Source organism: Dama dama, chromosome 5 (genome assembly GCF_033118175.1).
Source record: "Dama dama isolate Ldn47 chromosome 5, ASM3311817v1, whole genome shotgun sequence".
In the NCBI taxonomy this organism is placed as follows: domain Eukaryota; kingdom Metazoa; phylum Chordata; class Mammalia; order Artiodactyla; family Cervidae; genus Dama; species Dama dama.
This window is the reverse complement of record NC_083685.1, coordinates 5,855,543-5,872,563: the sequence shown is the minus strand read 5'-3', so window position 1 is coordinate 5,872,563 and position 17,021 is coordinate 5,855,543. Positions and strand designations below refer to the sequence as shown.

General features: G+C 43.1%; 1 protein-coding gene and 1 long non-coding RNA gene across 3 annotated transcripts in view; one reads left to right on the top strand and one right to left on the bottom strand.

The window, feature by feature from the left end:
• The window catches only part of PITPNB (phosphatidylinositol transfer protein beta), a 58,348-nt gene extending 44,696 nt beyond the window's left edge, over positions 1–13,652 (bottom strand). For both annotated transcript variants that reach the window (XM_061141646.1, XM_061141645.1), the window contains exons 1-3: positions 13,530–13,652; positions 8,613–8,643; positions 5,722–5,867 (exon numbers count right to left, since the gene is read on the bottom strand). In XM_061141646.1, the coding sequence (XP_060997629.1) occupies positions 5,722–5,867; positions 8,613–8,643; positions 13,530–13,549 (197 nt within the window). In that variant the 5' untranslated portion in view covers positions 13,550–13,652. The remainder of the gene's footprint in view (positions 1–5,721; positions 5,868–8,612; positions 8,644–13,529) is intronic.
• A 136-nt stretch (positions 13,653–13,788) lies between these two features.
• Positions 13,789–17,021, top strand: part of LOC133056377 (uncharacterized) — a 60,618-nt gene continuing 57,385 nt past the window's right edge. Inside the window, exon 1 of the long non-coding RNA XR_009692795.1 lies at positions 13,789–13,906. This is a non-coding gene — a long non-coding RNA (uncharacterized LOC133056377). The remainder of the gene's footprint in view (positions 13,907–17,021) is intronic.

The following is a 17,021-nucleotide window of genomic DNA, read 5'->3' as shown; positions in this document are numbered from 1 at the left end:
TGGAGCCCTCCAGGTTCCTCTGTCCACGGACTTCCCAGGCAAGAATACTGGAGTTGGGTTGCTATTTCCTCCTCCAGGGGATCCTCCTGACCCAGGGATGGAACCCATGTCTCCTGCATTGGCAGGTGGATTCTTTATACCACTGAGCTAGCTGGGTGCTTTCATATGCCTTTCTTCACTTTAATTCCCCGATAACACTATGAATTAACCATTAATTCATTATTTCATATAACCAGCATTTAAGTAGCTAAATAACAATGTCAGAATGATATCCTCCAACTTGAAGCCCTATGTATATTCTTTCCATCAGAGCTGCTTTCTGAAAACTTAAGCACAACTTAATTTCCTAAACTAAGAGAAAGAACAGCAGCCCCACAGTAAGACTGCGCAGTTGATCAGAAATACTCTTACGCTGAATTTCAGAAGCTAAGCAAGGAAGGCGGAATGAGCCCCACAGCAGCCAGAGTGCCGTGTAGCCACAACGGGCAGTGCGCACAGCCCCCTCCGTGCCTCTGCAGTACACAAGAATGGTGCAGTTGAGGAATTCCCTGGCTGTCCTGTGGTCAGGACGTGGCACTTTCATTGCCAGGGCCTAGGTTTGCTCCCTGGTCAGGGAACTAAGGGCCAACAAGCGACATGGCATGGCCAAATAAAAAGAATGCTATGGTTTGAAACTCCTACTATTGTGGCAAATTAAATCTTTAAATCACTGGAAAAGCTGAAGTATTACTATCACACACACAGTATGCCCAAGATTGCATATTCTTAATTATTCTAAAATACTTCTTAAAATATTCTTTATTATTCTATTTCTATAGTGCCCAATATTCTAAAAACCCTAATATTCATCAAGTTTCAAAATTTGCTGACACAAGAAACTTGGCAATCAGCTACTGAAGGTCAGCATAATACCAATCTCTAAAAAAATTTTAGTATTTCTTCATCGTGCTTCCAAATGCCTATTATTTTAATTCTAGGATGCTTTTTCTACCATGTGTATTTCAACTCATTTTATGTTTGACTTAGTTTCATGCAAGGATGGGCACAATAAAGGACGGAAACAGTAAGGATCTAACAGAAGCAGAAAAGATTAAAAAGAGGTAGCAAGAAAACACAGAACTATACCAGAAAGGTCTTAATGACCAGATAACCACACTAGTGTGGTCACTCGCCTAGAGCCAGACATCCTAGAGTGTGAAGTCAAGTGGGCCTTAGGAAGCATTACTACAAACAGAACCAGTGGAGATAATGGAATTCCAGATGAGCTCTTTCAAATCCTAAAAGATGATGCTGTTAAAGTGCTGCACTCAATATGTCACCAAATTTGGAAAGCTTGGCAATGGCCATAGGACTGGAAAAAGTCACTTTTCATTCCAATCTCAAAGAAGGGCAATGCCAAAGAATGTTCAAACTACTGTAGAAGTGCATTCATTTCAAGTTCTAGCAAGGTAATGCTCAAAATCCTTCAAGCTAGGTTTCAACAGTATGTGAACCAAGAACTTCCAGACGTTCAAGCTGGATTTAGAAAAGGCAGACGAACCAAAGATCAAATTGCCAACATTCATTGGATCAGAGAGAAAGCAAGGGAATTCCAGAAAAACATCTACTTCTGCTTCACTGACTACATTAAAGCATTTGAATGTGTGGATCACAACTGTGGAAAATTCATCAAAAGATGGGAATACCAGACCACCTTACCTGTCTCCTGAGAAACCTGTATACGGGTGAAGAAGCAACAGTCAGAATCAGACATGGAACAAGAGACTGGTTCAAAATTGGGAAAGGAGTATGTCAAGGCTATGTATTGTCACTTTGCACAGTATATCATGTGAAATGCCAGGCTGGATGAATCCCAAGCTGGAATCAAGGTTGCTAGGAGAAATATCAACAACCTCAGATATGCAGATGACACCACTTTAATGGCAGAAAGTGAAGCAGGAGCTAAAACAGCCTCTTGATGAGTGTGAAAGTGAACAGTGAAAAAGCTGGCTTGGAACTCAACATGCAAAACACTGAGATCATGGCATCTGGTCCCATCACTTCATGGCAAATAGATGGGGAAAAAGTGGAAACAGTGGCAAATTTTATTTTCTCAGGTTCCAAAAATCACCGTGGTCGGTGACTGCAGCCATGAAATTAAAGACGCTTGCTCCTTGGAAGGAAAGCTATCACAAACCTAGAATGCATATTAAAAAGCAGAGACATCACTTTGCAGACAACGGTCTGTATAGTCAAAGCTATGGTTTTTTCCAGTAGTCGTGTGCAGGTGTGAGAGCTCGACTATAAAGAAAGCTGAGCGCCAAAGAACTGATGCTTTTCAACTGTGGTGCTGGAGAAGACTCTTGAGAGTCCCTTGGACAGCAAGGAGATCCAACCAGTCCATCCTAAAGGAAATCAGTCCTGAATATTCACTGCAAGGACTGTTGCTGAAGCTGAAGCTCCAATACTTTGGCCCCCTCATGTAGAGAGATGACTCACTGGAAAAGACCCTGATGCTGGGAAAGACTGAAGGCAAAAGAAGAGGGTGCCAGAGAATGAGATCATTAGATAGCATCACTGACTCAACAGACATGAATATGATGAGCAAACTCCAGGAGACAGTGAAGCACAGGGGAGCCTGGCATGCTGCAGTCCACAGGGTAGCAGAGAGTTGGACACAATGTGGCAACTGAACAACTATAACAAAAACATGAGCAAACCTTTGAACTAGTTTTGTTTCACATTTACTGGCTTTTCATGTTTAATATGAGAACATGAACTGACTACATTTAGGGAAAATGCACACATGGAATAAATACAATAAAATTTCAATTCTATTTCAAAAGAGAAGAATTTTCATCAAGGGCAACTTCAACATATTGCTAACAAGACAAGTCAAAGGTGCCATTTATACACAAGAGAAAGTGTATACCTCGTTCTCCCCCTCAGGGTCACTGAGGAAGTCACTTCAGCAACATGCAGGAAACTCTGTTTTGGAAGCTTAGTCTCAGAAAACGGAGAAATAGTAGCCAAATTAACAAAACAGAGCTAGACCTTCAAAAACAAACTAAAAAGGACATTCATCCTCTTGTTACTCCAAACTAGTCACAAAATGTCCTCTCACAATAAACCAGTCTCTGTGACAGTGCTTACCTCAAGGTAAACACAGCTCAATCACAGAGTTTAAGTGTTACCCACACTATGATGTCCAGTTGCACAAACACTCTTTGCCAGTGCACAGCCTTCCACCACCCCATCTCTGAATACAAAGTAAGAATATTTAAGTTCATGTTAAAGTTCAACTGAAGTGTTTCATCAATTGTGTTATCAATATCAAATCTAACCTCAACGTACTAATGGCTGTGAACCTGTGTATTGTGCAGTAAGATACCTTGGTTAGAGTGGGAGAAGAAAACAGAGGGCTTACGTGATTTAAAAGAGACATAATAAATGACCGTAGTGTACATGTAGCTTCTCCTGACGCAGGAGCCAACTTTAAAAAAGAAAATCCTGTTCCTAAGATAAATAATACCTTGGCAAATCATTTCAAACTGCACTTTCCCCAATGGAAAGTTTACGTCTTCTTGAGTAAGTAATCTTTCACTTTATAATCAACTGAAATACACCTTACGTACAATGGAGACCTCGTTCCTTGATTCACTCAAGTATTTACTAACTGTCCACTGTGCCAGGGACCATGTAAACAGTGTAAAAACAGGGACAATTCCTACCTGGAGCTCACCTTCCCAAGAGGGAAGCGGAAAATAAGTCAGCAGACAGCAAAAGGCAAAGAGAAGCAGCGTTCCTAAAGTGCCATGAGTTTAAGGAACATGGCAGTGGGCGAGCGAGCACGGGAGGCAAAGGTGCTCAGAAGAGGTGAGGGAGGCTCAGGGAACTGCAGCGGGGACCTGAGGGCCAGCGACACCCAGAGACAGCGATCACAGAGCGGGCAGAGGGACCCGCACGACCAAAGGGCCACTCGGAGGCCTCCAGCGTGGCAAAGGCTGGCCAAGAAAGAACAGGGGGACACAAGCTTAGCATGGTGAGGTGGGCAGGGAGCAGACAGAGCACGCAGGGCCCTCCTCAAAGGTCTGTATCAGACGTTCTGGTTTATTTTAGATGCCCCAGAGAGTTTACTGGTGATGATAAAGGGAGGTTTTTTTATGTATTGGTGAAATTCAGTGAATGAGTAAATGTCAAGTGCTAGAAACGTAAAACTGAGTAAACATAAGTAAATTCAATACTATGAATACTATATAGGTTATACCATGAAGAATGCTAAAATTTCTCAAAAGGCACATTTTTAGATATACTGCAGGTGCTAATGAATTAAAAGAAACCATGAACAACACAGTCTCTGGAAAATTGATTAATCAAAGTTATTGCCCTCACTCAAACCTGCAGCAGAAACAAAGAAATGCTGCATTCTAAGATAACATCAAAGTAAAACTGAAAGTTCTACAAAGTGACGACCCACTTTATATTCATGTGTCATTATAAACAAAGCAACAGCCTTAAACTGAGAGAATTATGAAAAATACGAATCATCACAGCTCATCCACACCCTTAAAAGGCTCTACAAAACCCCAGCGTGAATCAATATGAAGAGAGAAAGCTCAGTGCAGAGCAGATTCCCTCCTCCTCTGATAAACTGTGGAGACAGACACTACTGACAAGACACTCTTAAAAACCATTGCTGATCTTCTGCCCTTATGCAAGTATTAGTATGCATTCTCTATCTTAAAATATTTATACAAAAAAACAGAGATCAAACTGCCAAACTTAGGAGAACTGCAAACTAAGAGATAAAAACAATGAACAAAGGATCTGAATGGTCAAGTCACGCAATAAATTCAAAGGGCCAGTTAATACGAAAGAACATTTAACTTCACTGATAGAGAAATGCAAATTTAAAGAAGAGGCTATTTTCTGTGCATCAAATTGGCAAAAATTAAAAAGAAAATTATGGGAAAACGAATGCTCTCAAATTCTTGGAAGGCAATCTGGCAATAATACCAAAACTTTAAAAGAGCATGGGCTTCCAGCAATCCTACTGTAACAAACTTCTTCCAGAGACACAGGAACCTAAGGCATAAAGACTTATGCACAGCCACCTTCACAGAAACATTACCTGCAAAAGACAAGAAGGCAAATACCTAAAACACCTAAATCAACTTATCATTTAGAGAATGGTTAAGCAAACTGTGCTTATGGCCACCCCAAGACGTTTTACTCAGCTTTGAAAATAAGGAAAGGGCATTAAATGATAACAACATGGAAGGATGCTCACGAGGTATCACCGGATAAAAGCTAATGCAGGGTGCAGAACCGTGCGTGTGGTATGATCCCGTTTGCTGTGGACAGCAAGAAACGACACAGGTGACATTTTCATGTTTCTTAAAAATTTCTTTGAATATGTGTAGAAAACGATCTGCAGGGACAAATGTTAAGTTGTTTCTAGTTTCTCACCAGGGATATGGATTTGTGATAACACAAGGTGGGTACTAAGTTTTTAACTTATCATCTTCTTTTTGAATTTATTTAATAAGCAGACAGATCACTTCATAATTTAGAAATAATAAAGGAGAGGAATGCTCTCAAAAATTAAAATGCAACATATTATCACAATAAAAAAACACCCAACAGTCAATTAGGTAGTTACATGCTTAATAAGTGGCTGGATAGTCAAAGTGTGATTATTTAATATGATGACTAAGCACCAAATGCAAACACCCTGCTTACCTCTTTAGGTGATAAATTTTGTGTGTATACTGTCCCTTTTCTCCATCCTTTTCATAAGGTTCATTCTTTAAGACTTCAATTCCTTCTCCACCACCAGTCTCATTCTTACTGGCTTCTGCCACAGAGTAAAGCTGCCCAACCTGATACTGAAATATCAAAGAGTACCCAACTTCAGTAAGTCAGCAGTAACTGCAAAAACTTCCTGTGCTAAAATCTTTCTGCAGATACAGAGAAGCACATCCCAACCACTGAGCACATATGTTCCACATGAAAACGTGACTCAGATGAGAAATTAGTATGTGTGGAGAGATGAACACCAGATGATCATACAGCTTCAAGAAACTATAATAGTTTACAAGATTTCCATGATTTAGGAAAACTGTTAGTTACAAACATTCTGGTGCTTTAATACATACTATCCACTTGTTTCAATGTCGAGATGCATTTTTTTGGAATAATAAAGATACATTCATATTTTCAAAATCATTTTGACATCTATGACATCTCACTTTATTTCACAAAATCCTGAAGAAGGTACGACAGGAATGTATCTGTTACTTCTTCGCGAAAAAAGAAAGCTGAGCAATCAGAATACCATTCCCAATAATGAGAAGGGCTATAAAGTGATAATAAAAGCCTGCAAATACAAAGAACCATTACAGTGCAAACTTTAGTAGACCTCTGGGGTCTTGTTTTCCATGCTCATGTATGTACATGCCTGATTTGGCTCTGGTCCACCTAAGCACAAACAGTATTGGGTATCTAGGGTCTGAACTGTTAACTGTGAAGTTCTCCAGTAAAAGGAAACTGGTTTTAAAGTATAAATATACAAGTATTAACATGAAAAGGCAAGAAATTGCTGACAGTGCTTTCTCTTTCACTTTAAAGTGAATGAGAATTCTCGCTGGCTTGCACCAACACCTGTGAGTGGACAGCACTATCCTACGCCCATCTGGGATTTCCAACAGTTCCAACGAATGATAAAAAGCAAAGTTCCTGCATTCTAATGTGTTCCAGTGACTCCATCATGGCACCATCTCCAATCTCTTCAAATTTGGCTACATTTCTTCCTTCTAATGATGAGAGCCTGAAGAAATGCTTTTCTTTTTTTCCTCTTTTTTTTTTACAGCATATTTTCAAAGAAAGGCTACCTCTAAAAACTAATAATTCAAAACTAACATTTTATTCTGAGGAACAAAAAATCAGGGTGGTTGTAAGCTCAGCAAATAGTCCTATCTAAAAAAGTCCATGGAAATATGATGCTATATTGACGGTTAATTCAAATACACACACACACAAATTTGGAAAGGTTTAGGAAGCTGGAACCAAACACATTTCTTAAATACGTCAAAAATCAGTTTTTGTAGAGATTTCAGACTACAGAAAGGGCTGTCTTCTTTTCTTCTGGTTTTTATGAGAGACCACCAGAGTTAGTCCAGGAATGCTACAATACTTAAGTCCTTCAAAATACACTTTTCAACACTGTCATATTTTAAAAATAGGATTAAAGTGTCTCTAAGTCTGAGGATAAATTTGATCTTGGTTAGAAACAGAGTTAACAAAAATTTACACAGAAAAAAAAAAGATTTACACAGAAACAACAGTGTTCAAAAATATGTTATTAATGGAATGATAACTTGTCACATGCCACTAGGCCTTCAATCTCATTTTTAAGAAGAACTTAAACAAAGACAGGAGGCATGTTAAGTCTGAATATAACAAAAAGCTGAGATTATTCTGGGTGACAATAACAAAAGACTCAGAAAGATTTCAACAAGTTGATCCAACTAGCTGAAACCAAAAGAAAAGAAAGTCAAATTCCACATTCAAGTTCAAGTTCAAACAATTGTACAAGTAAAGATTTGGGGTGCCTGGCTTATCTGAGTGCTCTAATACACTTGAAAGCTTAGACCCCACTGAGGCGCCTGCGGCTGTGTTCAAGTCCACATCAACAGCGCACACGGCTACTCGTCTTCAGCTCCTGCATTTTCTCCTGCCTGCCTCCTGTCAGCTGTCACATCTCAGGTTATCAGTTTGTTTCCTTCCACTTCCAATCCAGTGGTTCCAGTTGAGTCTCGCCTCTAGGAAGCCCAGATAACCGAGGAGTACAAGCTGTGAGCAGGTCACAGGAGGACCCCAAGGTCTTCGTGGGTTTTGCTCCGTGGACCTTGATTTCTCATGAGCCGTCTCTGCTTTCATCTCCATTCCTAGCTGTACCGCTGAGAGCTGCGTCCGCAAGACACGCGGCTTCTGAGCAGGTGATGCCTTTCTGAGCCGCGCGGCCTCGAGCGCTCCTGTGCAGAACCCTGTTTCGGCTGAGAGCAACAGGTACCACATATGCAGCAGCGAGACGCGCTGGCCTGGAAGTCTGGAGGCCCTGTTACACCGGCCACATCTCTGTGCTGGGAATGCTTCACCTTGGGACTGCAGGCAGAGAAGGTGCAACAAAGGGCCAAGGAGAGGGGAGAGAACTGCCAAAAGTTACCCTGAAGGGCCACCAAGGGTAAGAGAGAACAGGCTTCCTTCCTTCCCTTTCTGCTCACGTGGAAGGAACTGTAAACAGCAGGCAGACTTTACAGGAAAGCATATTTTGGTTTAAAGTAATGAGAAATGTTTAAAATACCCAACAGTAAAGTAGGCGGTTACTCCAAGCAGCCAGTGACTTAACCCTAAAATGCCCAGGTTGCGGCTGGAACCTCCATTCTCTGACACACTGCACTGGACAAGTTGGTCAGCGTTCTCAGACTCTTCCAGAACCAGGCAGGGTAACAGGTATTCATTTACAATTAATTGTCTCTAACACATCATAATTCACTGTCACATATGGCAACATAAATCAAAATATGACCTCAGATTAGCATATCAAAATAAACTATGTAAGCAAGACTTACCTCCTGAACTGAACATGGCAGAACCACACGGCTAAAAAGACAAAAGGATAACAAATGTTACACATGAAGTGGTTGGCTTTATAACTGATCTCCGCGATTAAAAGACCTTTTGCTTTAAATCCAGTGACAGCATAGTACGAGATGTCATTTATGGAAGAGGGTCCTTGCAATGACTACAGATCTAAATAAGAGTTTTTAAACTGGGGAAATAAAACTACCCATTGCTGACTCTCAACAATCACTTGGATGTAGCATCCTCATCATACCAGGACCCCAAAAACACCACTGTAGAGATTCTTATGAGTAGTAAAGAACAAGAGGAAACTCATCACTGAAAACTGCAGGGGACAGGATATATCATTTGTAGACTGTCTGGTCAGGCTGCCCTCAAGAAATTTTTAGTACAGTTTCATTCTCCATCTATACACTATGCATTTTGTTTTTATGATACTTTCTCACAGAATTCATGTCTTGAATCTCACAAATGAGTGCCTCCAAAAATTGCTCCCTACTACCCAATTATTGCTCAGTCTTATTCGAAAAAAAACCACGTAAAACATCCTTTAGACTTAGTAAGAAAAAACTACCATGGAAAATACTTTTAACCTGATAAATACAACCCCTTTCAGTGTAGATTCAACATGAGGTTGCTGTGTTTGACCTTGTCCAAGAGTCTGTTCCTGTACATACAAGAGGACTAGGACAGAGGCATAATGCTCCTAAAGATGAATTCCAAAAAAGAATTCTGTGACAAATTATTTTATATCAGGATACTGCATTTTACCTCCAGATTTTTTAGGCAAGTACCCTCATACTTAGTTCCACAAGAAGCTCTGAAAACCAAGGCCATCCCCAAATATCCAAAGTCTCAAGGTCCAAGAAGGCAACTCCCCACCCCACCACACCCGCCCTGCACCCCCGTCCCCCCGCAACCTGGTCATTCTTAGACTTTTCCCTCCTACCATCTAACTACGACAGCAATGCCACTTAAAATCTTATTTTAACTCTACTTTAAGGAGAGGAAAAAAATACCACAGGGTTCACCTCAATTTTCATTTTACAGGAAATTCCCAATAGTTTTCTTCACTCCAACTTCTCCTCAGCTGCGCTTTTTATCTGTTGCTCTCTCCCCAGCCTTCCTCAAACACTGATGCCTCAGTGCTCCCATCACCTTCATCTCTACCACTTGTCTCTGTTATTCCCCCCTCCTCCTGGACTACTGGGGGTCACTCATCACTCTGTCATTCTGATAATGATCGTCTAAAGACAATGAAGGTTCTCCAAGTCTTAATGGTTGCTAAGTTCTTCTCATCAAGAATAAACTTGTTATACAAAACCCCTCCAATACCTAATCATTTATTTCAGCTGTCTCCTCGGGGTACACACTAACATGCTCACCGTCTCAGTAACAGAAAATAAAACTGGGGTGGAGAGGTGCAGTGGACAGGGGAGAAGACTATGATATAGGCTGGGAGCCTATCTGGGGAGATTCAGACAAATATACAGGTAGGGAGCATATTTTCAGGGCCTGGAATACAATGGTACGAAGTCTATTACATTCATTCAACAACAAAGAATCCTGGAAGATTGTTCCAAAAAGTAAGCAACACAGCTATAGCTAACATGTCCTCTTAGGTGCTTAAAGACAATGAGAAGCAGGAGGATGTGGTAAAAAGCCATCTTTTGCGAGGCAGGGCAAGGATTAACAAAGACCCAAAGGAGGATGCTCCATGTACTGAGGAGCCTGAGGGGCTGTCCACGGATCCATGACTCACACTGACACACTGACACACACACACACACACACACACACACACACACACGAGAACTCTGAGGAGCCTGGAGGGCTACAGTCCATGACTCACACTCAGTCCAAGGGTCCATGACTGACACTGACATACACACACAGGAGAATGCTGGGCTACAGTCCATGGATCCATGACTCACACTCACTCACATCTCACATACATACACACACACACACACACACACACACACACACGAGAATGCTAGGCTGCAGAGGAAGTCGAAGGAAGGAACAGAAAGGAAACAGACTTCCGTGAAGTTTCACAAAACCAAGAATCACTGCTGAATAATTTTACTAGTAGGGAAAACTTACTTCACAAAATGAAAGTGACTGATTGTGACATTCTGAATGAATGACGAGTCAAGTAACTTCTTCAAGATTTAAGAAAAAGTAAAACAGATAAGAAACAGGCTTTAATTTTGCATTATTATTATTCTAAAAGCAATATTCAACTTTTACAGCACTTTGAAAATTTTCAAACATCTCTGAAAACTGTTATGAAAATAATTTTCCAAATCACACAACCTATTAGTTCTTTAAAACCAGGATTTTATGCTAATGGAAATTTCACCTACTGCTTAAATAACAACTTGAAGGTAACTCCCCATCCTGAAAAAGTTATTTCTAACCTTTTAATTCATGTCAAAAATAGCTGGCGTTTTTAAAGACAACAAACATTTGCCAAAGTATATTACAGTTTACCAACATCCTTATATAGGGATGATCTACCTATTCATTGCTCCTGACCAAGAACAATTTTAGAAAACAGACAGGTGAGTAGGAAGAATCATTTTTTTCATTAGACAACACTGAGTTCTTACTGTGTGCTAGAGGAGATGCTATGCTGGATACCAGGAATACTGGAATAAGAAACAGCCTCTGACCTCAAAAAGTCTAGGAGAAAAAGGGGAATTCCCTGTCAGCCCTGTGGTAAGGACCCTGAGCGTTCACTGCCAAGGGCCCAGGTTCAATCCCTGCTTAGGAAACTAAGATCCCACAAGCCACACGGGGCAGCCAGAAAAAGAAGTCTTTAGGAGGGAAATAAAATCTAGGGGAGACACAGGTGAGGAGTGGACATCAAGAAACGTTAACTGAGAATTCCTTCAGAAAAAAGTATTACAACTTGGGCATATTTCAACATTGGTTATCTTGGTACATTAAAATTTTTATGAAGAAAGTAATGATTCACAAAAAGCATAATGTGCAAATTCCCAATGAGAACTGCTCTCCATGATTTAGCCTGACGCTACTCACATAACTGTCAAAGGGATCTACTGAATACAATTCACATTACAGAAAAGAGGAAGTAACTCTAATAAAAGAAAAATTACTAGATCTGCAACCCAAAATTAGTTTCGCAACTTACTTGTTGTGTGACTTGGGCTAAGTCAATTTTCTCTTATTTCCTCCAGAAGTCTTAACACCTGCCAACTACAGACACTACAAAAATTTCAGAGTAATAAATGAGCTACCACTTTCACGCTACATTATACAAATGAAATGGAAGAAAATTTTTATAAATTTAATAAAATTTTAACTGAAAACTTGTCTTTTCTCAGGATCGCTGTCACTGACTAAAGTTAGAATTTTTCATTCATTTTTTTTAACAAATATTTATTGAACGTTTACTATGTGCCAGAGACTTCAAGAAGTGAGAATAGGAGAATGAGCAAAATAGACAAATTCATGAAGTTTATATAGAGTGAGAGACTACATCCAGTAACAGAGAAGCAAGTTAGATGGCGATAGCTCTATGAAGACCAATGAAGCCGGAAAAGCAAAGACCAAACCATGCGGGTTGCAAGTGAATCTTCAGAAAGAGATTCCAAGAAGGTGATATTTAACCAAACACCTGAAAAGGCGTCAATCAGTAAAATGAGGGAAGAGCAAGCAAAAAAGCCCTGGACTGTGCTTCTTTTCCTGGAGTAGTGAAAGAACAGCAAGAAACCTCGTAAGCTTCAAAAGGGCAAGGGAAGGGCTGTAACTGAAATCAGAGAACAAAACAGTGGTTAAAACCTGCCAGGGTATCTATCCTATAGGCGGTGGCTTTTACTCTCAGTGAGATAAGGGGGTCCGAAAGATTTTTAAGCAGACAAGCGACAGGAATGACTTAAAAAGAAATCTGAACACTAAAAATAAGCTGTCTGCAGTTAGCTAAATTAAGTCCAAAATTTCAAGAGTTTACAATGAAAAGAACATTTGAAACACCCAAGAATGCGCCACACTAGAAATCCCCAGTTGCCCAAACGGTGGCTGACAACATGAACCAGCTGTGACAGCGGAACACTCGCTGCCAACCAGACTTCCTGAGATCAGTCACAGTCCTTGCCGGTAGGAAATGCCATAACTTTTCAACAAAATCACTTCGCCGGTACGAAGCACCTGGGAACTCTTCCACACGACCGACGACATGTTAACGCCTCACCTAAACCCGGGGGAAGTCCATGGAGCCCAGAGTGTCATCCCATCTTCAAGATATAGAAACTGAGACTCAAGAGCAGAGAGAGAGAGCTCTCTCGGGATGGGGAGAGCTTCGCTTGCCAGCGAAGACAGGTTTTTCCCGACTCCCAGCTCCGGCAGGAACTTCGGGGCGCCTACGTGCCACCTCGAGCCCCCGACCACCAGGGCAGCCTTTAGCTGGCAAGCCCACCTCCCGCGGGTTACAGGCAAGCTCCACCCCGGGGACGACAAATCACAGACCCACCGCGTCTCCCCCGCACCATCGGGCTTCGGCTGCGGGTGGGCCCAGTCTCAGACTGGGTGTGGGGGGTTGGGGAGAAGGCGGGTCCCAGCGGAAACTCCGGGCCTCGCCCGCCGGAGCCACGCGCTCCGGCCGGGACCCTGCCCCCTCCGCCCCTGGGGTGGGGGTTGGGGGGGAGAGGGCGGCACTGTTACCACGGCAACAGCGCTGGGGGTGGGGGGATGCGGCGAGCGCACCGCGGAGGGGCCTCGGGCGGGCCGGGGGCGCGTGCCGGCGGGAGGGGGCGCGCGCAGGGAGCGGCCGGCCCCGCGATTCGCTCCTTCTTAGGAATATTCCGCCACTTCTCAGTCAGTGGATCCCCCACCACTGCCTCCCCAGAACCTCGCTCACGCCCACCGGTCCCACTCACAATTCTTTAATCAGCACCATGTTTCCGGAACCCCTTCACAGCTGCCGCCGCCGCTACCTCTACCACCACGGCCGCCGCCGCCGCCGCCGCCGCCGCCGCCGCCGCCGCTACCGCCTCGCAAAGCGCCTGCGCGGCCCCGCCCCCTGCCGTCTCAGCCGCCGCGGCGCCTGCGCGTCCACACCCTTCCGCCGCGACCCGTCGCGTCAGCGCGCGAGAGGAGCTGGCCCCGCCCCAGTCCCGCGCCCCGCCCCGGGCGCGCGAAGCTTCCTCTGCGACTGCGCGGGCTCAGCGCGCGCTCGCTTGTCTCCTGGCGGCGGCTCGCGTTTCCAGTCAGGTTCTGTCGAGGGAGGGGAGGTCGGTGCAGCCTGCACTCTCTGGTGAGTTTTCCGAGTCGGTTGCCTGAAGTCGTTTTCTGGTGAGAAGAGCTAAACTTTCCCTCACCGCTTTTGAGAGGAGGCCGCCTTCTTGACGGACGCCTCCGTTGCGAAGTCCGCGTTAAAGACTCGAGACGGATCTGAGAACTCAGGGTTGGTCCGGTGGGGGGTTTGCGCGCCGGTTCCACAGACCCGCGCGCTGCGGACATCTGTGGCCGCTCGAGTTTCCAAAGTCCACATCCCCTACCCCTGGGTCCAGAATTCCGGCCGTGGCTGTGACTCGACCGCGGGGGCGTCCCACCGTCCCATCCCGCCCAGTTCCCTGGGGGAAAAGGGAGTGCGCGTCCTTAGGACCCAGGAAGGGGGCTGGTTGTGAGGAGAAGCTAGCGGGTCCCGATGAAGCCCCCACACGACCCAGGCTCCAGCCGGGAGCCAGGAGGTGGCCGTAGGAGGAGTTGTAGCTGGGTCACTCGCGTGCTCTGTGCGAAGCACGGGTATAAGCCCTGGGCTCAACTAGCAAAACGGACACTATCCCTTGTCCTCACTTGGAAACAAGAGAATTGGGCGTCGTGGAAAGTACTAGTCCAGGAATAAGATAACAGACTGGTGGGGGAGGCAGAGTAATGAAGGGAAGAAGGGCTCTCAGGAGGCCACAGTTGTGTTAAATACCCCAGACTTTATTTTGGGGGGCTCCAAAATTACCGCAGATGGTGACTGCAGCCGTGAAATTAAAAGACGCTTACTCCTTGGAAGAAAAGTTATGACCAAGCTAGACAGCATATTAAAAAGCAGAGACATTACTTTGCCAACAAAGGTCCGTCTAGTCAAGGCTATGGTTTTTCCAGTAGTCATGTATGGGTGTGAGAGTTGGACTTGTAAAGAAAGCTGAGCACCGAAGAATTGATGCTTTTGAACTGTGGTGTTGGAGAAGACTCTTGAGAGTCCCTTGGCCAGCAAGGAGATCTAACCAGTCCATCCTAAAGAAAACCAGTCCTGAATATTCATTAGAAGGACTGATGTTGAAGCTGAAACTCCCAGTACTTTGGCCACCTGATGCAAAGAACTGACTCATTGGAAAAGACCCTGATGCTGGGAAAGATTGAAGGCGGGAGGAGAAGGGGATCACAGAGGATGAGATGGTTGGATGGCATCACGGAGTCAATAGACATGAGTTTGGGTAAATTCCAGGAGTTGGTGAGGGAGGTCTGGCATGCTTCAGTCCATGAGGTCACAAAGAGTCGGAGGCGACTGAGCAACTGAACTGTGAAGTTGGGGGAGGAACTGTCCTAGTTAGAGGAAAATAGACCCTGAGGCTGAAATTCGCTTAGGGGTAGTAGTTGAGGAGCAGGTGGAGGCCAGGTGTGGCTAGAACATCTTAAGTAAGGGGGAGGGGAAAGAAACTGGGACTAAATAGATCCTAAAGAGTTTGCGTTGTATTCTAAAAACCATTGGAAGCTGTTCAAAGGTTAAAAGAGTAATAAAACGCTTATATATAAACCTATATAAAATACACCCAATGAAGTTAGGACTGCCTCCAAAAAAGTAGTAGTAGCGAAATATTTGTCTCAAGTTGGAAACTGCCTGCTATGATAGCCGGCAATCCCTGGGATTGCCTGGGTTTCTGTTATGTGTGAAGCACTGTGCTAGTTATTGTGATGATGAGGATTCAGGGAAACACATGCTGTTACTATGGGGGAGCTTAGAAAGTGGCAGTCACTTCTACTGATCAGGCCTCTGTTATATGCCAAGTACTGTGTTAGGTAATGGAAATGTTTGTCTCATTTCACCCTTAGAACATTAGGAGATAGCTGTTTTAGCACACTTTTAAAAAGGAAAAAAAAAAGTGTTCAGAGAGCCAAGTTAAGTGACTTGGGCAAAAGTCACTCTACTAGCTTGTTTACAGAGCCAAGTTTAAAATGTAGGTTTTAAAAACTTCAAAGTCTGCTCTTTCCAGTACACTTTTTTCTAAAAATGAAAAGTTGAGGCACGTAGGCAATATTTAAGACAAATCATTGTTCTCAGTTTAGGTGATACTTAAAGGTGAGAATAGACAGTCTACCATTTGAATACTGTAGTGCTGAACAAGAGCACTAGGAGGTACATTTTAAGGTCCAAGGAGATAATATCGGATTCCTCAAAAGGTTCATCAGGGTTTTTATAGCATTTTGCAACTAACTAGTCTTAGTGAATTTCAGCTGCATAGTCTATTTTCCTCTAATTGGGACTCCTCCCTCATCTTCACAGGCTGGGCTATTTGTAACATTAGGCTCAACTGTTGCCTTCTGAGAGTACTTCCCTTGATTACTCTGCCTCCCCCACACTGTATGGTTGTAAAATAAAAGACTGTGTGCTGGGTGAAACATAACTCTGAGCTACTGTACAGTATTGACTCTGTCTCTTTCCACAATGAAAGACTCATAGTAAACACTCAATTGAAAACCACAAGATAAAGAAATCAACCAGTTTAGATGTATATATTGAGGGAAACAAAACCTGCTAATCCAAAATTAGCTAGTTTGATAGGAAACGTGAAGTCTGTAACTAAATATCTGTACATTACCTTTGCTTAAGAGATAAAAATGGCAGAATGAGGGAATATTGAAGAAGGCTAGAGAGCAGGAAAGACGAACCATCGCCTGAAATGAGAAAGAAGGAAGTATAAAGAAAAAGACTGTGTTACACGGGCAAAAAATAAGCTAATGGGCTGTGTGGCATTTTCTTGTTTTAAAACTAAAGATTTTGCATCTTGTACATTTTTGCAAATATGAACCTACGGTGGGATGTAACTTATTAGTGATTACTTCTGGTTTTATAAAAGGTCCTCCTTTAAGCCTAATGTCTGTTGATCTTTGTTCTAACTTTCATCCTTCAACAAAGGTAACCTTTACACACAAGATGTCTGAATTTAATTCTGGAAGCCTCCTGTAACCACCAGCCTCATTACTTCTCTTGTATATGTTCTAGAACAGAGAGCTAGTTATAGTTAGAATGGTGGTAGATTTTACTTAGGCAAACCAAACGGTTTCTGATTACAGCAGTGTTTGGTCCATTTATGCACTAGTTGATAAAGTACAACTCGGGTCAAAGAAATTTGGATGGTCCTTCAAATATTTTACGT